This window comes from Procambarus clarkii, chromosome 89, assembly GCF_040958095.1.
Source record: "Procambarus clarkii isolate CNS0578487 chromosome 89, FALCON_Pclarkii_2.0, whole genome shotgun sequence".
In the NCBI taxonomy this organism is placed as follows: Eukaryota; Metazoa; Arthropoda; class Malacostraca; order Decapoda; family Cambaridae; genus Procambarus; species Procambarus clarkii.
The window spans coordinates 6,495,731-6,516,320 of NC_091238.1; the positions used below are offsets into that span (position 1 = coordinate 6,495,731).

Here is a 20,590-nt window from a genome sequence, read left to right on the forward strand (position 1 = left end):
TATTCTGCGAATAGAGAATGCGTTCTATTCCCTCCAATTTCCCACCCCTCTAGGTGAGGGAGTGGTAGAGAGAGAGAGAGAGAGAGAGAGAGAGAGAGAGAGAGAGAGACAGAGAGACAGAGAGACAGAGAGACAGAGAGACAGAGAGACAGAGAGACAGAGAGACAGAGAGACAGAGAGACAGAGAGACAGACAGACAGAGAGACAGACAGACAGACAGACAGAGAGAGAGACAGAGAGAGAGAGACAGAGAGAGAGAGACAGAGAGACAGACAGAGAGAGAGACAGAGAGAGAGAGACAGAGAGAGAGACAGAGAGACAGACAGAGAGACAGAGAGAGAGACAGAGAGAGAGAGACAGAGAGAGAGAGACAGAGAGAGAGACAGAGAGAGAGACAGAGAGAGAGACAGAGAGAGAGACAGAGAGAGAGACAGAGAGAGAGACAGAGAGAGAGACAGAGAGAGAGACAGAGACAGAGACAGAGACAGAGACAGAGACAGAGACAGAGACAGCCCAACAGTACAGTCTCGGGTAAGTAGTATCGGACAAACATCTTTACGTCAATCATCTAAACCAGTTTCACTTTTATACAAAAAAGTTCTTTGTTCACTGCTGTTTTGATTTAATATTAAAATTATCTCAGAGCGAAAACTTGTAACGCATGCAACCTTGCTCTTCCACACACCTGCCTCTACTCCCCACACACCTGCCTCTACTCCCCACACACCTGCCTCTACTCCCCACACACACTCTTCCCTTACATACAGTGCCACAAAAGAGGCTAGTGAAAAAGTTGGAGATGCAGGCTGGAGTGAAAGGGAAGGTACTCCATTGGATAAAGGAGTACCTAAGCAACAGAAGACAACTAATCACTGTGAGGGGTGAGGTCTCAGATTGGCGAGACGTCACAAGTGGAGTCCCGCAGGGGTTAATCCTTGGACCCATACTGTTTCTGATATATGTAAATGATCTCCCAGAGGGTATAGACTCGTTTCTCTCAATGTTTGCTGATGATGCAAAGATTATGAGGAGGATTGAAACAGAGGAGGATAGTAGGAGGCTACAAGAATGACCTGGACAGATTGAATGAATGGTCCAACAAATGGCTACTCAAGATCAACCCGAGTAAATGCAAAGTAATGAAACTAGGCGGCGGAAACAGAAGGCCAAACACAGGATACAGAATAGGAGATGAAGTACTTCATGAAACGGACAGAGAGAAAGATCTAGGCGTTGATATCACAACAAACCTGTCTCCTGAAGCCCACATAAAAAGAATTACGTCTGCGGCATATGCGAGACTGGCTAACATCAGAACAGCATTCAGGAACCTGTGTAAGGAATCATTCAGAATCTTGTGATTCTATATGAGTTCCCTCCCCTCTTCACATATGGGGCATATCTGGTCGACCTCTCACGGTGTTCAAGAGAGAACTTTAGAAACACCTCCAAAGAATACCTGATCAACCAGGCTGTGATTGATACTGTAGACCGCGGAGTGTGAAGGAGGACAGTGATCCTGGGAGGCATCACCAGGTGGAGCCCCGGGGGAGAGCTTCAGCAGGTCGTCAACGCCTGTACTACCCGCCGCTGCCGCCAGCCAGCCGACCAGCCAGCCGACCAGCCAGCCGACCAGCCAGCTGACCCCTGGTCGTACAGGGCTCGTCCTCACTTGGGCATTCCAGGCGTCGCCATGCCCCGGGGCGGCGTCACCGCTACCCCAGCCCCCAGCCCACTTTCTCCACCCCTTCATGCTGCCTGCCCGCTCCTCCCCGGGTGCCAAGCTGCCGGTGCCCAGGAACCCCCTGGGTGCCCAAGCGGTCTGACGAGCGTCAAATGTACAAAAAGAGTGCCAGTTAAGACTCCTCCGAGGTGCGCGCTGTGAAGAGCCAACTCGTCCCCCTTCCCCCGTACTGCGAGAGCACTCACGTAATGGCACAAGATCTAGCCATTACAGACTTCTTGCCCAAGTGATAATGAGGGCACATGACGCACTCAGCCACCGCCAGCCTCATGCGGCCTGGGTCACACTCGAGAGCATCACTCCACCAGCGTCCGTCACTCTTAAGAGTGACCGGCAGTTGGAACATGTTTGGTCAACACGGAGATACGCGTCAAGTCCACCCTACTGACCACATGAAGGCTCTGGCACAGTAGACTAAGAGTTCATCATCACTAACTTGATATTAAAGATTATTTCCGATTAAAAACTGATATTAAGCTCATCAAATAAATGAGTCTCTTAAGTTGAAGTTTGAGATGAGCTGATGTAGGACAACTGCTGATGAGATGAGATGTAGGACAACCTCTCAACTTGAAGTTTCACTAGCGACTTCTGCATCTTCGCCCCTTCCCCCCCCCCCTCCCCTCCACCCCCCCCCCCTGGTCCTCCCGCACCACTCCCCCTTCTCTGATAAAATGTATTATTAAGGCCCCCCTCCCCTCGCCCCCAGGTAAACTTCACAATCTATGACCATCTCATTCCCAAAACCTTATCCCTCACTTCGTCCTCCCCCTACCCTTACCCCCTCTCAACCCCCCCCCCCCCCCACTCCCTCCATCCTACTTCTCTCAGAAAATATATTAATAAATTGCGTGGATCCCACTCTACGGACATCTCATTCCCAATTTTATTCCAGAAACATTTAAGACTTAATACAATTGCTTGGAAGTGTTTGGTTTTCTTGTTATATTTCTTAAGTCATTTAACCCAACCAAACAATGACGCAAGGAAATTCGGAATTAGTAACGGCATTAACACCACAATTATTAATATGGGAAAACATAAGTATCTTTCTTTAAGATATAAGATAAGAAGGCCCACTGTTGAAGTTTAAATATTGATACTGTTCTTAAAAGATTTCCCCATTTTGCACCCGCAAGATAACGTAAGCTTTTAAGGGTTGATAAATGTTAATCTTCTTGTTTAAGGAGCTGTTCACTTGAGACAGTTAAGCAAGTCCCAGCTGTGTCTGGGTACAAGTGACAGGATGAACAACCCAGCGGGTTTTCTTCCTATTGGGGAGTGTTGTACATTCTGCTATGGCGGTATGTTCACTCACAAGATGAGTGGCGCTGCCCAATAAACTCGCCCCTCGGGGCAAAATTTAAAAAATTTAAATTTAAGGCCCACTGTGTGTGACCAAGAGGCGGGCAGGAGGCAGGCCACCAAGGTGCTCCACCCCAGGGGAGGGGGGTGAAGGGGGGCAGGGGGGGGGGCTGTTGTCAGCGAGGCCCTTAATGGTACTAACGTTGGTCCGTCAGGTTCCCCCTGGGGTGGTCTCCGGCGGCCTCCCATCCTCCCCCAACCACAATCTAAAAGGTGTCAAAATTACCACCTTACCGCAGCCGGTGGGCCGCCCCCTTGCCTGCCCTGGACCTGGTGCCCTCGCCACCAGTGGTGGTGGTGGTGGAGGGAGCAGCAGGCTAACACGCCACCTTACTAATCCTACCTCCTTAGGCCACAGTATTCATCTATGGACATCCATATATGGTGAAACACATGTGAAGAACCTCTCACACACTCACAGCTCCCTGACAAGAGGGAGCCAGCTTAGCTTAGCTGCCAACACCCACACATCGTGTCAGCAAGGCGGACAGCCCGCCTGCTTTCATACCTCTCACTGTATTTCCCACTTCTAAACTTCCCTTCACCTATGCCTCTCCTCCCTCTTTACTCCAGGCCAGTGTTTTATAAGTGTCTACAACCTGCACAGGCAGCCGTCGGGTTACGGGTTCACTATAGCCCGTGTGCTACATGGATATTTTGTTCCCAGTAGCTGCATTTAAAACATTAAGAAACAACAGCCAACCGTCAGTATTTATAAGAGCTTGCCTCCTGCGGCTGCTGCACGACGCCCCTGACGCTACTGGCTGCTGCTCCAGTACACTACATCTTCACCCACACACACTACCTCATCCAAGACGTTAACCACATTACGCCAGAACGTTCCCCTTTCCCCTCCGACCCAGTATGCAGGGCGTGAAGCCCTCAGTGTGTCAACCCGTCGTGCGCAAGTCTCATGTCTGCCGGTGGACAGACCGCATGGCCGTCACCACAACCCACGATATCTTGTATTTACACGCACAAAATCATGTATTTCCTTCGCGACAACACGTGAAAACCACTCCCAATAAATGTGTAATGGAACATTATATTTTTTTCCCCCGCAAAATATACGTGTAAAGTTATACAGCAGCAAACACGGTGTAATACGTCGCACGTATTACCACTTCCGGTGCCTGCCACAGTATGACATGGACGACCACTCGAGTCATGCCTCCGACGACCTCACACACTCCTACCACTACCAGTTCCTCGTACCTTATGCCGTCGTAATCTACGTCTTTACTAATTACATTGGTCAGTGCCAGTCTTCGGCACTCGGCGATGCTTGAATCACTCAGTTTGGAACGGTGTTCCAAGTAATTGTTTTTAGAAATATAAAGGCAACAGTGTCAACTAATTGTAGTACCCACCTCCCGCACGCTCACGCGCTCACACGCGCACACGCGCGCACACGCACACACACACACACACACACACACACACACACACACACCTATACATAATTCAGACAGCATTGTGAGCCACAGACGGTGCCAGGCGAGGCATCAAGAGATTTCAATTCTGGTCAAGTAGTTATCTTGAGGCTCATCACGTTGATGGAATGGGGCGGCACTGGCGCCGAGTTGCTTTGTAGCACCCCCCCCCCCCCTCCCATCTCCCACCCACCCAACCCCATCACATCTTCCACTTCAACCCTATCTCCTGCCTTAATCTCCCACCCCCATCCACCTTCCACAAGGGGGAGACATCTCCCGTCACGCAGGGTGCAGTCGCACCTCCACAGATCTCCAGTATCATCTATTGATACTGGTAATGGCTCAAAAGGGCCACCACTTACGGGCTATTCATGCCCGTGCCACCTTTTGGGTGGCTTAATCTTTATCAATCAATCAATCCACCTTCCATCCTACTCCATTTCCTCCCCTCTATTACCCATACACCACAATCCATCCCCCATCTCCTGGTTTTCCATCTTCCCCCAATAATCTTCTATCCACCCCACACTCCCCCCTCCCCTACAAATCTTCTAATTACAACCCCCCCCCCTTCAAAAAAATTCCCCATGTTCCCGCAACCCTCATGCATGCCTCAGAGATATGATACCCCGCCACAACAGCTTGCTTGATCACCAGTGACTCATATTTGACAGCTAAACAGCACTAAAGACTTGCAGTAGCGATGCATACTTAGATCCGATCACCCCCAGCTAATTGTTATAAATAAGCTGATTCCTTCCTTAGAAGATACAAACAATCAGCTAAAATTAGACAAAACTCGTCAAAGTTATGGTTGAACAAATTGAACGTCCTGCTTCTCGGTGGTGAACAATAGTGAACAAAACATAGCCAGTGCTGAACAGCAACGAGTCAAAATCCCTAAATATTACTTACTAAACTTACTTACTAAATATTAATAGTTTTACTCATTAACCTCTGGAGGGAGAGAGATTATAGATGCTGGGAGAGGCTGGGAGATGCTGGGAGATGCTGGGAGAGGAGTATAGTGATGAAGCTTCCTGAGTAACAGCATGTGGCGGGAGATGTCTTCCTGGACGGGCGGCCCCGGCCCACCACCCATCCCATCCCACCCGCCATAAACACTTATCCCACCACTTTTGCCAATCCTGGTCAGTGGGTCACCCTCCCGACCCGTCTCGTTTCCCCCCCCCGTCCCCTCTCCTCCTCCCTTCCTTCAACCCCTCCCCCTCTCTTATTTATATTAGTATAAATGCAGAATAACCCCCCATTAACATAAGTTGCATATAGTGAAGAGAAAGAGGATAATGAGCCTCGTGGACAGTACACAGCTGGCAGGCACAGTAGTAATGCCTTGTGTCAGTCACTGACAAATTCAAGTTCAATATCTAAATCAAGATTTTGAGACTATATAATTATAATTTCATGCCGTGCCGACATTACGACTTTCTCTTGGGGTAAATAATGTACTGTTATCTAGTGTCAACTACCTTACCTTACCTTGAGGTGCTTCCGGGGCTTAGCGTCCCCGCGGCCCGGTCGTCAACCAGGCCTCATGGTTGCTGGACTGATCAACCAGGCTGCTGGACGCGGCTGCTCGCAGCCTGACGTATGAGTCACAGCCTGGTTGATCAGCTATCCTTTTGAGATACTAAATCATAACTTTACAACCATTTATGAATAAAGTTTTTAATTTGATCTGATAGTGATCAGATCAGTCGAATTTGGAGAAGCAATCTGACTGGTGGTAAAACTATTGGGTTAAGTGTATGTTCTGAAAGGCGAGGAGTCACAATAACGTGGCTAAAGTCTGTTGACCAGACCACACACTAGAAGGTGAAGGGACGACCACGTTTCGGTCCGTCCTGGACCATTCTCAAGTCGATTGTGACCATTCACAATCGACTTGAGAATGGTCCAGGACGGACCGAAACGTCCGACCACTTACAATCGACCTGAGAATGGTCCAGGACGGACCGAAACGTCCGACCACTCACAATCGACTTGAGAATGGTCCAGGACCGACCGAAACGTCGTCGTCCTTTCACCTTCTAGTGTGTGTGTGTGGTCTGGTCAATATGTTCTGAAACTTGTGACGTGATAAATATGCAGGTCTCCTAGCTTCCAGAGTCCAGTTATTTGATTTGTACACGCTGTCACGGTGGAGAGGCGAGGCGATCAGCGGAATACAATGCTGTTGTGATCTTGGGATGAAGCATATTACTAGGTCACCAAGTCCCTCATTACCTCCCTCACACCTTCCCTAACACCCTTTCTCCCTCCCTCCTCACATTGCTCCCTCCCCGAGTATCATATTTCATGATATTTCATGAACACGCATGATATTATCATGCGTGTACATCATTCCCTGTCATCCCTTATGTTCATGATAGAGGCGAGATCACTTGTCTGGCGAGACGGCGCCAGCTTCCACACCCCGACCCTTACTGTGTGGCAGAATCCTTGTTCTTGTTATAGATTCAGCTACTCGGAACAATTTCCAAGTAGCACGGGCTATGGTGAGCCCGTAGTGGACTTACCTGGCACAGGAGCGGGGCTGAATGTCCGGCAGAATCCATGGCTTCCACCGTGTTATCCTCGTCACCACCTACCCACTTACTAACGACAGAAGTAATCACCAGTACCCAAGCAGAGGTAACACAGCCAGCGTCCCACACACCTCGTAGGGGGCCTGGTAGCCTGGTGGATAGCGCGCAGGACTCTTAATTCTGTGGCGCGGGTTCGATTCCCGCACGAGGCAGAAACAAATGGGCAAAGTTTCTTTCACCCTGAATGCCCCTGTTACCTAGCAGTAAAATAGGTACCTGGGAGTTAGTCAGCTGTCACGGGCTGCTTCCTGGTGTGTGTGGTGTGAAAAACAAAACAAAAAAAGGAGTTAGTAAACAGTTGATTGACAGTTGAGAGGCGGGCCGAAAGAGCAAAGCTCAACCCCCGCAAACACATCTGGGTGAATACAACTAGGTGAATACACAGACCACACAGGTGCCAGACTAGAAGCCTTGTGTTTCTTTATCACTGACTCACCAAAGTGATACGAGTCAATGAAGCAAGACTGACTCCTCGTCCAGCCCGTCCTCACCAAAGTGATACGAGTCAATGAAGCAAGACTGCCTCCTCGTCCAGCCCGTCCTCACCAAAGTGATACGAGTCAATGAAGCAAGACTGACTCCTCGTCCAGCCCGTCCTCACCAACAATGGCTAAATGCTCTGAATAATCCAGTAGTCAAACAACCTGTTTATGGATGAGAAGCACTTTACACATGACTCGACTGATGATATTCGAAATAATTTGATCCAATAGTGCTCAGCTTGTGCCCTTTGCTCGAATCACACTTCTCTAAATGCTTCACCCACGTACTCATACAAATAATTGACAACCTAACTTAATCTAAGCCTATTTGCGAAATTAAAATATATATTTTTAAGAAGATACCGACTTAATACACGTTCAAAAATACTTAAATACACGTTAAAAACTGGTGAATGCGTGCGTGTGTGTGTGTGTGTGTGTGTGTGTGTGTGTGTGTGTGTGTGTGTGTGGGGTGGGCCGCCGCTTGTCGGAGCCTAGCCTGAGGACACGCTGCCCTGTTCATATTGATGAGGTGGAGGGTGGAGAGAGAGAGTTTCCCCACCGCCACGCTGTGACTGTTATAGGGTCTGTGCCCTGTACCCGGGCAGACGGGCAGGGGCACACCATGACGGCACCCCCCCCCCACCTCCCCATGACGCTTACATGACTGCGTATGGCAGCCATATACGGCCTCCAGAGACCTTGTAGTTATGTGGCGAGGTAGTCAACTACTGGTGCTAAGAGTTATGCTGTGCACGATGCTCAGTACCAATGGGGTCCAGCCATGCACACCACCAACCCCAGGTTAAACGATGCTCAGTACCAATGGGGTCCAGCCATGCACACCACCAACCCCAGGTTAAACGATGCTCAGTACCAATGGGGTCCAGCCATGCACACCACCAACCCCAGGTTAAACGATGCTCAGTACCAATGGGGTCCAGCCATGCACACCACCAACCCCCAGGCTAAACGATGCTCAGTACCAATGGGGTCCAGCCATGCACACCACCAACCCCCAGGCTAAACGATGCTCAGTACCAATGGGGTCCAGCCATGCACACCACCAACCCCCAGGCTAAACTATGCTCAGTACCAATGGGGTCCAGCCATGCACACCACCAACCCCCAGGCTAAACGATGCTCAGTACCAATGGGGTCCAGCCATGCACACCACCAACCCCCAGGCTAAACGATGCTCAGTACCAATGGGGTCCAGCCATGCACACCACCAACCCCAGGTTAAACGATGCTCAGTACCAATGGGGTCCAGCCATGCACACCACCAACCCCCAGGTTAAACGATGCTCAGTACCAATGGGGTCCAGCCATGCACACCACCAACCCCCAGGTTAAACGATGCTCAGTACCAATGGGGTCCAGCCATGCACACCACCAACCCCAGGTTAAACGATGCTCAGTACCAATGGGGTCCAGCCATGCACACCACCAACCCCCAGGCTAAACGATGCTCAGTACCAATGGGGTCCAGCCATGCACACCACCAACCCCCAGGCTAAACGATGCTCAGTACCAATGGGGTCCAGCCATGCACACCACCAACCCCAGGTTAAACGATGCTCAGTACCAATGGGGTCCAGCCATGCACACCACCAACCCCAGGTTAAACGATGCTCAGTACCAATGGGGTCCAGCCATGCACACCACCAACCCCAGGTTAAACGATGCTCAGTACCAATGGGGTCCAGCCATGCACACCACCAACCCCAGGTTAAACTACCATAATATAACTAGTCTCTTATCTTCACTAATCCACCACTTGGCATTATATTGTAAACGTCACCATTAACCACAATTATACAATATGTTCTCTCAACTAATGCTATCTCCTCTTGCTCTGGGACGACAATGTCTGGGAGAATACATTGACAGTCACCACTCTATAAGGGTCCTCAAGGGACCAAACATCCTTACTTCTCAATCGACTTGAGAATGGTCCAGGACGGACCGAAACGTCGTCGTCCCTTCACCTTCTAGTGTGTGGTCTGGTCAACTCCTCACTGTCATTCCGCATGTGTAGCTTGGGTTATTCACTCCAACGATTCTCTATATGTGACGAAGAGGGAGAAGTCCTTCCGTGTGCGGGTAGTGGAGGAACGTTGTAGCAGCAAACGCTATACCCGCTCCTTTTAAAAGTATATATCCTAAAATTGAGAGTATCTATTAATCCGTCTCTCTGAAAGCGAAGAGGCGGGCCCAAGAGATAAGCCTTCCTACCCGCAAGCACATAAATTAAGTATGTAACCTGGCACAAGCACATGTAGATAGAGTACACATATAAACGTGAACATACAGCAGAACAACTGAGCATGCTTCCCAGAGACCAGTCCACACACACACACACACACACACACACACACACACACACACACACACACACACACACACACACACACACACACACACACACACACACTACAATTCATTATCTCCAAGAATTCTACATACTATAAATAACAATTCAGGGGAATTTACAGGGTAGATAAGGATAAACTGTTTAACACGGGTGGTACGCGGACAAGGGGGACACAGGTGGAGACTAGGTACCCAAATGAGCCACAGAGACGTTAGAAAGAACTTTCAGTGCCAGAGTAGTTAACAGGTGAAATGCATTAGGCAGTGATGTGGTGGAGGCTGACTCCATACACAGTTTCATATGTAGATATGATAGAGCCCAGTAGGCTCAGGAATCTGTACACCTGTTGATTGACAGTTGAGAGATGGCACCAAAGAGCCAGAGCTCAACCCCCGCAAGCACAACTAGACGAGTACACACACACAGAAGCATGAACACCCGTACACGTGAGAACGTGCACACAGCTCTCCACCTTAGGTGTGTCCCCGGGGTTGACAAAATATGAAACAGATGCCAAAAAGTTGTCCATAACCACCTATGTAAATCAACACTACTCTCTCCAGCACAACAGACACAGGCTCACCATAGCCCGTGCTTCTTGCCCCGCTCCTGTGCCAGGTAAGTTGCGGGCTCACCATAGCCCGTGCTACTTGGAACTTGTTCCGAGTAGCTGAATCTATAACAACAACAACAACTCTCCAACACTGCACAACCTGGTCACAAACTCCACACCTGCAGGTTTAACAACATAAGAATTAAGGAAACCACAGACGGCCAATTGGTCTATTCTATAGATTGATTGATAAAGATTAAGCCACCCAAGAGGTGGCACGGGCATGAATAGCCCGTAAGTCTATACTCTACGAGGCTGTTCCTATCTATATCCACCCAAACTCACTGATATATTCCTCTAACCAACGCTTGAAATAACCAAGTTATCCCGCGTCTATCACGTTACCCGGTAATCAACCCCTCTATCTCAACCGGCATTTACCCAAGTAATTCCTGCCTCTAAACTTTCCATTGACAGGATATCCCTTTCACGGTGATTTCAGTCCTATATACATCCAGGCAGAAGCTGGCAGCGCCGAGGCCGCGGGCGTAGAGAAATATGTCTGTGGGAACGTCGGGGAGACTTGACAATGGGAGAAACTGAGACAATAGTGGGCCACAATGGTGGGCCACAATGGGGGGCCACAATGGGGGGCCACAATGGGGGGCCACAATGGGGGGCCACAAGCTGTGGGGGGGGGGGGAAGTGCTTGTAAGGTGGCTGGAGTTCAGTGTGTCGTCTGTGTGGTAACGTCCCACCGACCACGGCGCCACACTACGACTAGGTGCGCGTGCACAACAGGTACGGCACACAACACCCTACACATCCCCAGTGTGAGCGCACACAATCTCCGCTGCTCCATAACTAAACTCCGCGGCTAATGTTTAACTAATCAACAAATAAAAAAAAACTGGGTCAAAATATTATAAGGGGTGGGAAACAGGCTTTAGGAAATAATAGCGCCTCTGTGTTGGATCAAAATGTACTCTGCAGCTTCCTGCCTAAAAGTGAACCCCATTTTAAGTCTATTCTAAGTCCATTCATTGTACTCATAGCCCGGCCTCATGATAAGCCACTTCGCCTACATATTCAGACAATATAATGAGTCTTCCCCCCCCCCCACAAATGAGTATGACCCGAAACCAAACCGGTCCCATTTTTTCCGCGCGAGTCTAGCGTGGGCGAGCCCTTGTACCCCAACTGGGCAGGCGGGCACCGCAGACATGAATACCATCTTACAAGTCCGTACCTGGAGGCGGACCCACAGGCTCTTACCTATGGGGGTACTCGTCCATGGCTCCTGCTGGGAACCAGTACCCCTGGGGGACCTGTCACGCAGGCTGGGGGGCGAGGTAGGGGAGACGAGGTGGGGGAAGGGGGAGGAATGGCAGACGAGACGCTATCTTCCTCTCTCGGCTACTCTCCCTATCTTTATCTCCCCTTTCTCTCTCGCACCTACTCCCCGTTCCCTTGCACCTGAGCAGGAGAGGTATCAATACCATCGTACGTACTCTTGGTTTTATGAATGTAATTCCGTTTTGTAGACATTATTCATCAACTCCCCCCCTCTCTCTCTCTCACTCTCACACAGAGAGGGGGAGGGAGAGAGAACGTGAGTAAGAGGGGTAGGGAGGGGGGAAAGGAGAAGGAAGGAAGGAAGGAAGGAGATAGAGAGAGAGAGAGTATAATAATATAGTGTGGTACAAGACACAATGCACCCGCACCTTGGAGCACGCATGAGAGGGCGTCTTGAGCACAGTAGGGTAGATGGCGAGGTGCTGAGGTCTTGGGTTGCTGCTCTTCCGGTAGTGGGGGCGGCCGCGCCCTCCTGCCAGCTGCTCTCCTCTCTCCAACACACCACCACCGGCTTTTCCTGTGGCTGTTGAAGTGCCCTGATGGTGTAGGCGAGCTGCTGGGTCTACGCCCGTGGTTGTCCCAGTGGGCGCTTGGGTCTTGGGTCTCCCTAATTTTACTGTTCGGTGCTGGATGCCAAGCTCAGTTAATTCTAACACCGAGGACCCCATTGATAGTGCAGGTGTTGTGGAGCCATCACGTTGTCGGGCGCTGGCATTCGACGTTGAGGCTACTGCTGCATGGTGCTGTTCGGGGCGGTGGCCGGATAAGGCCGGTGCTGCCGCCCTGTGTTGCTGGGTGCTGAGTAAGGCCGTGGCGAGGTGTTGGCGGGAGGCGACGCGCGTCCCTACTAGGTGAGCTGGGAAGGCCCGCGGTATTTGGGACCTCCGGGCAGGTGAGTCTGCGGCCACACTCATCTCACCTCATCGCCCTCTACCGTAACTCCACCACCACCACACTTTCCAGGCTCCGAGCACTAATCACTGCTCCCATTTAGAGTCAGGACCGTCACAGAATCCCGGCTGGTGAATACATGGACTGACTTCAGGGAAACTGTGCGACCACACTCCAGGTTCACTGGCAAGGAACTTAGGCTTGCAAACCCGCGACACTAAGGCGTCCGTAGCGCTTGAGTTCTTGTACACATTCACGTGGCTTTATCTCCGCTCTTTATCAACACTATTTCCTGTCATCTTACTGATTAATCACTTGGTTGCGTAGGCCTACTGAGTCTACTGCGTAGACTCACTGATTTCGCTTGTCTCATTATCTCGGGCACTCGCTTGACCTGATACTGGTAATTACTAACCATAAACGCACTCGGAAACTCTCATATACATGCATACAAAAAACCATTTAGCAATCACAAAATAAAGAGCAGGTCCTTGCACAGGAGGAACTGTGCGTGTCCTCCACACGCGAGGCCCACGACAGAGGGTGTGCAGCACACGCCCAAACCTGAGCGCCCGCCTCGTGTGGCCGCTGGCGGGAAAAGTCACCCAGTAGAATTCCCACCTGGAAAGTACCAACCACCGGCTCGTATAAGAGAAGGAACCCGGGGTCCGTTTTCTTCCAGATGACTAACTGATACCGTTTGGCGAGGGAGGATGAGAAAATGTAAAGATTAGAGGCAAAACAAAAAGTATGTAGAGAGTGAAGTAATGAGGCCTTGGGTGGGTGATGGTGGTACTTACCTAACAGTGACCACGGGGTAGTGAGGCTTAGCTCCTGATGTTGACCAGACCACACACTAGAAGTTGAAGGGACGACGACGTTTCGGTCCGTCCTGGACCATTCTATAGTCGATTGTGTTGCACCATTCTCAAGTCGTCCTGGACCATTCTATAGTCGATTGTGTTGCACCATTCTCAAGTCGTCCTGGACCATTCTATAGTCGATTGTGTTGGACCATTCTCAAGTCGTCCTGGACCATTCTATAGTCGATTGTGTTGCACCATTCTCAAGTCGTCCTGGACCATTCTATAGTCGATTGTGTTGGACCATTCTCAAGTCGTCCTGGACCATTCTCAAATCGCAATCGACTTGAGAATGGTCCAGGACGGACCGAAACGTCGTCGTCCCTTCACCTTCTAGTGTGTGGTCTGGTCAACTTCTTAGACTCATTTGCGTTTTCAGCTTTGACGACCCATTTTGTTACACTTTCTCTCCATTTAAAGCCCAACCACTTGGGCTGGACGGTAGAGCGACGGTCTCTCTTAATGCAGGTCGGTGTTCAATCCCCGACCGTCCAAGTGGTTGGGCACCATTCCTTTCCCCGTCCCATCCCAAATCCTTATCCTGGCCCCTTCCAAGTGCTATATAGTCGGAATGGCTTGGTGCTTCCTCCTCATAGCTCCCTCCCTCCCTCTCCATTTAAAGAGGTTGTCCTTATCCACTTTGTATATACCCCTTCAGTATCTTGTATATTGTGACTATATCCCTACTGTTTCGTGGCTCTAGAGTTGTGTTGGCGCATCATATGACAAGTTTTCAAAGCTCAATACCCGAGATGTAACTTGAAAACCTATCGAGTTATTACCCATTGTATCAAACGCTTAAGTCATCGTCTGTGTGAACCAATCAGCAGCCTTCAATAGTAAATTACCCATTGTGTCTAATAATTGTTTGGCAGGAACTGAGGCCAGAGACGCACTGGTGAGAGAACAGATCAAAATATAGAGAATTACTGAAGATAACGAGATGGGGAGGGGGGGGGGGTTACCAGCGTCTTAAACATGGGAGTTCATTGTGTGCCGAGTACTTGTCTTGTGAGAGTCACAGTGACTTACTAACATACACCTCCACGTTCATACGTAACTATGTACACACCATAACCACACACACACACTACCATGATATACAAACACAGAATTCCAGGGATATAAAATGAGCCCAGAAGCATCCCAGAGAGGAAAGGTGAGCCCAGCAGCATCCCAGAGATACAAGGTGAGCCCAGCAGCATCCCAGAGATACAAGGTGAGCCCAGCATCACCCCAGAGATACAAGGTGAGCCCAGCATCACCCCAGAGATACAAGGTGAGCCCAGCATCACCCCAGAGATGCGTGGTGAGCCCAGCATCACCCCAGAGATGCGTGGTGAGCCCAGCATCACCCCAGAGATGCGTGGTGAGCCCAGCATCACAGAGGAACAAGATGAGCCCATCACCATCCCAAGGGACCTCCGCAACAAACCCAGTGGCAGTGCTGGGGTTTCTGTAGCTACTTAACCGACCAAAAAAATATAGAAGTTGCAGAGTATTGCTATAGCTTTCTAAATTCCTGGGTTGAGGCAGATGGTGCCGCAGGTGGTGCGGTGAGTCAAGGTAGGTCCTTGTTTACCCCTTGTACCCCCAGCCCCCCCCCTTGTCCACCTGCCGTCGCTAAAACAGTCACTCAGTTCTCCCCCCCCCCTTTTACGGGTTATTCATGCCCGTGCCTCCTCTTGGGTGGCTTAATCTTCAATCAATCAATCAATCCCCCGCCGCCATTTCACTCCTCGCCGCCACAACCTTCCTATCACCCTATTTTAATCAACCAAACGTAAATGAACATTAACCAACTGGTGAATAAAGTCTTCCTGTTTAGTAATTGTTTGTAAATGCTTTGCATGGTGTAAGTGGCTTTTTTTGTAAACAGAGGTGGACAGTTAAGGAGTGGTGCCCAGTCAGTCAGTGAAGTATCATCTTAAGGTCCCAACATTTCTGGTAAACCCTCTTGCCACTTTCAATTCGCAAGAGGTTTAGCTGACAAATTCCCCGTGGCAATTGATAACAAATAAAAATACTGATAGACGTGATATAATATTGAGGCTGTACCATGGGATCGAACCCGCGTACCTGCCCTCCACACTGCATCAATAATAAAACAAAATAGTAACAAATATAATTATTACAATTCAGATATTTCGGAACATACGACATTTTCAGTGAATCTACCTCGCTGGTCTATACATAAGATCTTGGCCAACGCGCACCGGTGGAGCCACCAACGCACACCGGTGGAGCCACCAACGTGCACCGGTGGGGCCACCAACGTGCACCGGTGGAGCCACCAACGTGCACCGGTGGGGCCACCAACGTGCACCGGTGGGGCCACCAACGCGCACCGGTGGAGCCACCAACGCGCACCGGTGGAGCCACCAACGTGCACCGGTGGGGCCACCAACGTGCACCGGTGGGGCCACCAACGCGCACCGGTGGAGCCACCAACGCGCACCGGTGGAGCCACCAACGCGCACCGGTGGAGCCACCAATAGCAATTGTACGTGTTAGCTGAGCCAGCCTCTGCGGCAGGATCGACAGGAAACACGTCCTAGCGTGACCTGCTGGTGGTGTTCCCTGGCTCACACACAACACAAGACACCCGTGCACCTACCTTGTCCTCGTGTTGGCGGAGTTTGGAGGCCTGAGCGCTGACCTGTCGCTCCAGCAGACCAATGGTGCGCTCCCTGGCAGCGGAGCTCGTCCAACTGCAGAACAAAAGTTAACATTCTTTAGTCTTTCTCACACACAGGTAATACACCATCTTGTGTGATCATAAACAAACATTACCGCTTTATTCTGTGATGTTTAGTCTCACCAACGTAATCAACCATCTTGTTGATTACGTGTGGTACACCTGACCTCCACCTGAGACAGTGATACACCTGACCACTGACCTCCACCAGAGACAGTGATACACCTGACCACTGACCTCCACCAGAGACAGTGATACACCTGACCACTGACCTCCACCAGAGACAGTGATACACCTGACCACTGACCTCCACCAGAGACAGTGATACACCTGACCATTGACCTCCACCAGAGACAGTGATACACCTGACCACTAGAGACACTCACCAAGCGCGCGCCTTCAGACTTGTTGGCTCTGTGGATCTTGGCGACGGCGGCTTCATGTTCCTCGTGGAGCCGTCGCAGTTCACTCGCCCGCTGGCGCTCGCTCTCCTGGAGGGTCTGGCGGAGGCAAGGTCACAAGTTTAGTTCCTTGGTCAGATTATAAGCCTCTGCTCTACGTATCAAGTATAAATAATGTTTACCGTTCTGCGTGTTAGAGACTCCAACATACAGGGGCTTCAATGAACCATTAATTAATTAGCTTAATAAAAAACGGTCAGTTATATACATAATTTTAATAACTTTTTAAAAATATTAATGAAACCTTAAGCAACAAAAATATGCAGACCAGTAATTTTCTAGCTAAGTTACCCCAAATAGATTTAAAGAAAATGGCAGTAATATTTAAACCAAAGAAAATGAAGAATCTTTTTTCCTTTTGTAGGATTAACTAATAAATTTTTCTTGGTCATTTAAATAATTCTGTTGACGACACGAGGACTGTATACAGGGCCGAATTTATAAGGGAAGCAAAGAGGGCAATTATTGCCCTGGGCCTCCCTGCCAGTGTCCCACCCCAAACTTCTTTTATAAAAAAATTTAATAGTTATAAAAATTAGTTTTATTATTACAAAATTAACAAAAAGTGTGGGGGGGGGGGGAGTCAGAAACTAGAAATACAGGTCGCTCAGCAAATTAGCACTGATAACAAATTATCCTGAGAACCACGATGCCCCATGAAAGACTAAGTGCCTACAGGATGTCGAGAGAAGTGTACTCAAGGCGATACACACGGATGAGTTGCTAAAGATGTTAAGTGTAGAAAGAAAGATATTGTAGTGTCTTGCATGCCTGCATAATCTTTTTTTCTGCTTACGTCTAAGACGCCTCGACCTTGAGGACGCACCCCAAATTTTGACTTCAAAATGAGCCGGACGGTAGAGCGACGGTCTCGCATCATGCAGGTCGACGTTCAATCCCCGACCTTCCAAGTGGTTGGGCACCATTCCTTCTCCCCGTCCCATCCCAAATCCTTATCCTGACCCCATCCCAGTGCTATATAGTCGTGATGGCTTGGTGCTTTGACCTGAGAGTTCTCATTCCCTTTCTTTCAGAAAATTAAAAAATTACAAAGACTTGAACGAGATTCCTTGGGGCCCGGAAAGGTCTATAGAAAACGTAACCTTTGGTCTCTACGACGCATGGTAAACTATTTCATATATATTTCAAGCAACACTGGCATCTTTGATGCCGGGAAATACGACAATCGTGATGTATGATTTGCCAATTCCAATTACCTGCGTAATGTGTAAATCTGGTGATTTGTTGCAGGGTGGAAAGATTAGATGCAAGAGATTGACTTATCCCAGTCTAGTTCTTGCGAATCCTGTTTCTAACCTGCTCTTCTCTATACTGTTATGCACTTTTACCGAAAGTGCATAACAGTTTATACCGAGTTTGTGATTACTCGGTATAATCACAAAATACAGTGTGATTAGTTTTACGCTTGTACTCACCTAATTGTGCTTGCGGGGGGTTGAGCTTTGTCTCTTTGGTCCCGCCTCTCTCAATAAAAAAAACTGTCAATCAACTGGTGTACAGATTCCTGAGCCTATTGGGCTTTATCATATTTACATTTGAAACTGTGTATGGAGTCAGCCTCCACCACATCACTGCCTAATGTATTCCATTTATTAACTACTCTGACACTGAAAAAATTCTTTCTAACGTCTCTGTGGCTCATCTGGGTACTAAGTTTCCACCTGTGTCCCCTTGTTCGTGTTCTACCCGTGATAAAGAGTTTGTCTTTGTCCACCCTGTTAATTCCCCTGAGAAGTTTGTAGGTGGTTATCATGTCTCCCCTTACTCATCTGTTTTCCAGGGATGTGAGGTTCAGCTCCTTAGCCTTTCCTCGTAGCTCATACCTCTCAATTCCGGGACGAGCCTGGTGGCATACTGCTGAATGTTCTCTTAACTTTGTCTTGTGTTTAACTAGGTATGGACTCCAGGCTGGAGCTGCATATTCCAGGATTGGTCTGACATAAGTGGTATACAGGGTCCTGAACGATTCCTGACACATGTTTCTATAGACAGTTCTTATGTTGGCCAGTCTAGCATGTGCGTTGCTGATCATGAGTGGAAACAGCAACAATAAGCCAAACAGGCTTCCTGTCCCCGACTACGACAAACCAAACTATACGGTGAACAACAACTTTCAAATTTGAATTTAAGTACCCACAGCAGTTGCCAAAACTGTAGGCGGAATATTATCAAATAGTGACGTCACGCCTTGAATAAATCATACACACTATAACAATATTTGAATATATTATTTTGGTTAAGGAGAGGTTACGTTGCGTACTTAAAATAGCGATGACGCTGAGTGAGGAACATACTCGTCTCAGACACTATTCATTCAACGGAACAAGATGGCGCTCGCCGCCTTCAGGACAGCGAGCGCCATCTGTTGCCACCGCGGGCAACTTGGCGCCCCACCCTGCATGGGTGCCCAGATGGGCGGGTGCCCACACTGACGCCACCCGCTATATCTGGCTCTTGTGGCACTAACTAGGAATCCACCAACATCGTGCCCAGTTTAATTAGATCATTATCAACCATATACCCATCCTGAGGGGGTAGAGGAAAGCTGGGTATGCTAGAAATACTTTACGTATTAGTTGGTTATATTTAATACGCATTTTCTGTACTCTATCTTATAAATAAAATGGGTATATAGGAATTCAGTTATACTAAATTTTAGAAAGTAAGGTGAGTGAGGGGAGAGGAGGGGAAGGTGGGTGGAGGGGACAGTGGGTGGAATAGACTGCCAGGCAGCAAGGCGCGGCAGACTGCAGACATATATATATATATATTATACCTCGTCTCCCTTAACCCTTTGCCTGCTGTTCATCCACCTTCACTTGCAATATACATCTCCACCTCTCCCTGCCCTCACACACACACACACACCTCCCTACCTCCCTTTACAATGGCTGCTGCTATTTTTAATAACACGCTGGAGTAGGACGATTGAGGACTGCTGCTTCAGCCTGTCGGGCCCGGTATACCCACCAGTAATTACAGACCTGGAGGTAAAACGTTTGGTGAATCATGTTCTGAGGCAAACATGACTGCCAAGGACTCGACCCCAACCTTCAATTACAAAGAAAAACAAATATTCCCATTCAAAACATCTCTGGGACTAGCCAACGGAGATCGAGTGAGGGCGTGGGACCCACCTCCGACTGGTGGCTCCATGCACCTCTACTTCATGACCTCACGGCACACCAACAGGACTAACGCTATACCAAGGGGTAGTTGAAACTCTACTATACACTGACGGCTGGCCATCTCACAAAATAAGGGTTTACGGCCAGTATGCCAAAAAGCGTACTGGCCGATACGAGGCAATTTTCTTCAACTGCCAACTAAGACAGCTCTCTCTAGTCTTTGTCCTCCTAACTTCGATGTAATTAAACATTACCGTGTTATTTGACGGGTTTCCATATTTCTATGGTCTACTACTCATAAACCTAGTGTTCCTCTTCGTCCTATCATTTCTTTAAGAGATAGAGAGAGAGAGACTGATAGAGATAGAGAGAGAAAGAGAGAGAGAGAATAAAAACTGCGAATTCCTGTAGTATTTTGTAATAGAAAATATGTTCACATGTGTGTGTGTGTGTGTGTGTGTGTGTGTGTGTGTGTGTGTGTGTGTGTGTGTGTGTGTGTGTGTGTACATTTCTGTATTATAATTTAGATATAACCAGAAGTCAATATTTTCATGAAGTAAACAGAGTAAAATTCCATATTATTTTGCCCAGGAAGTGTCAGTTTGA

The 20,590-nt window shown here is 48.9% G+C and overlaps 1 protein-coding gene across 1 annotated transcript in view; it reads right to left on the reverse strand.

Moving 5' to 3' along the window:
• The window catches only part of LOC138359133 (titin homolog), a 290,896-nt gene that overhangs the window by 249,790 nt on the left and 20,516 nt on the right, over window positions 1–20,590 (reverse strand). The window contains 3 exon segments of the mRNA XM_069317866.1: window positions 16,294–16,371; window positions 16,373–16,387; window positions 16,761–16,874. Coding sequence (XP_069173967.1) covers window positions 16,294–16,371; window positions 16,373–16,387; window positions 16,761–16,874 — 207 coding nt within the window.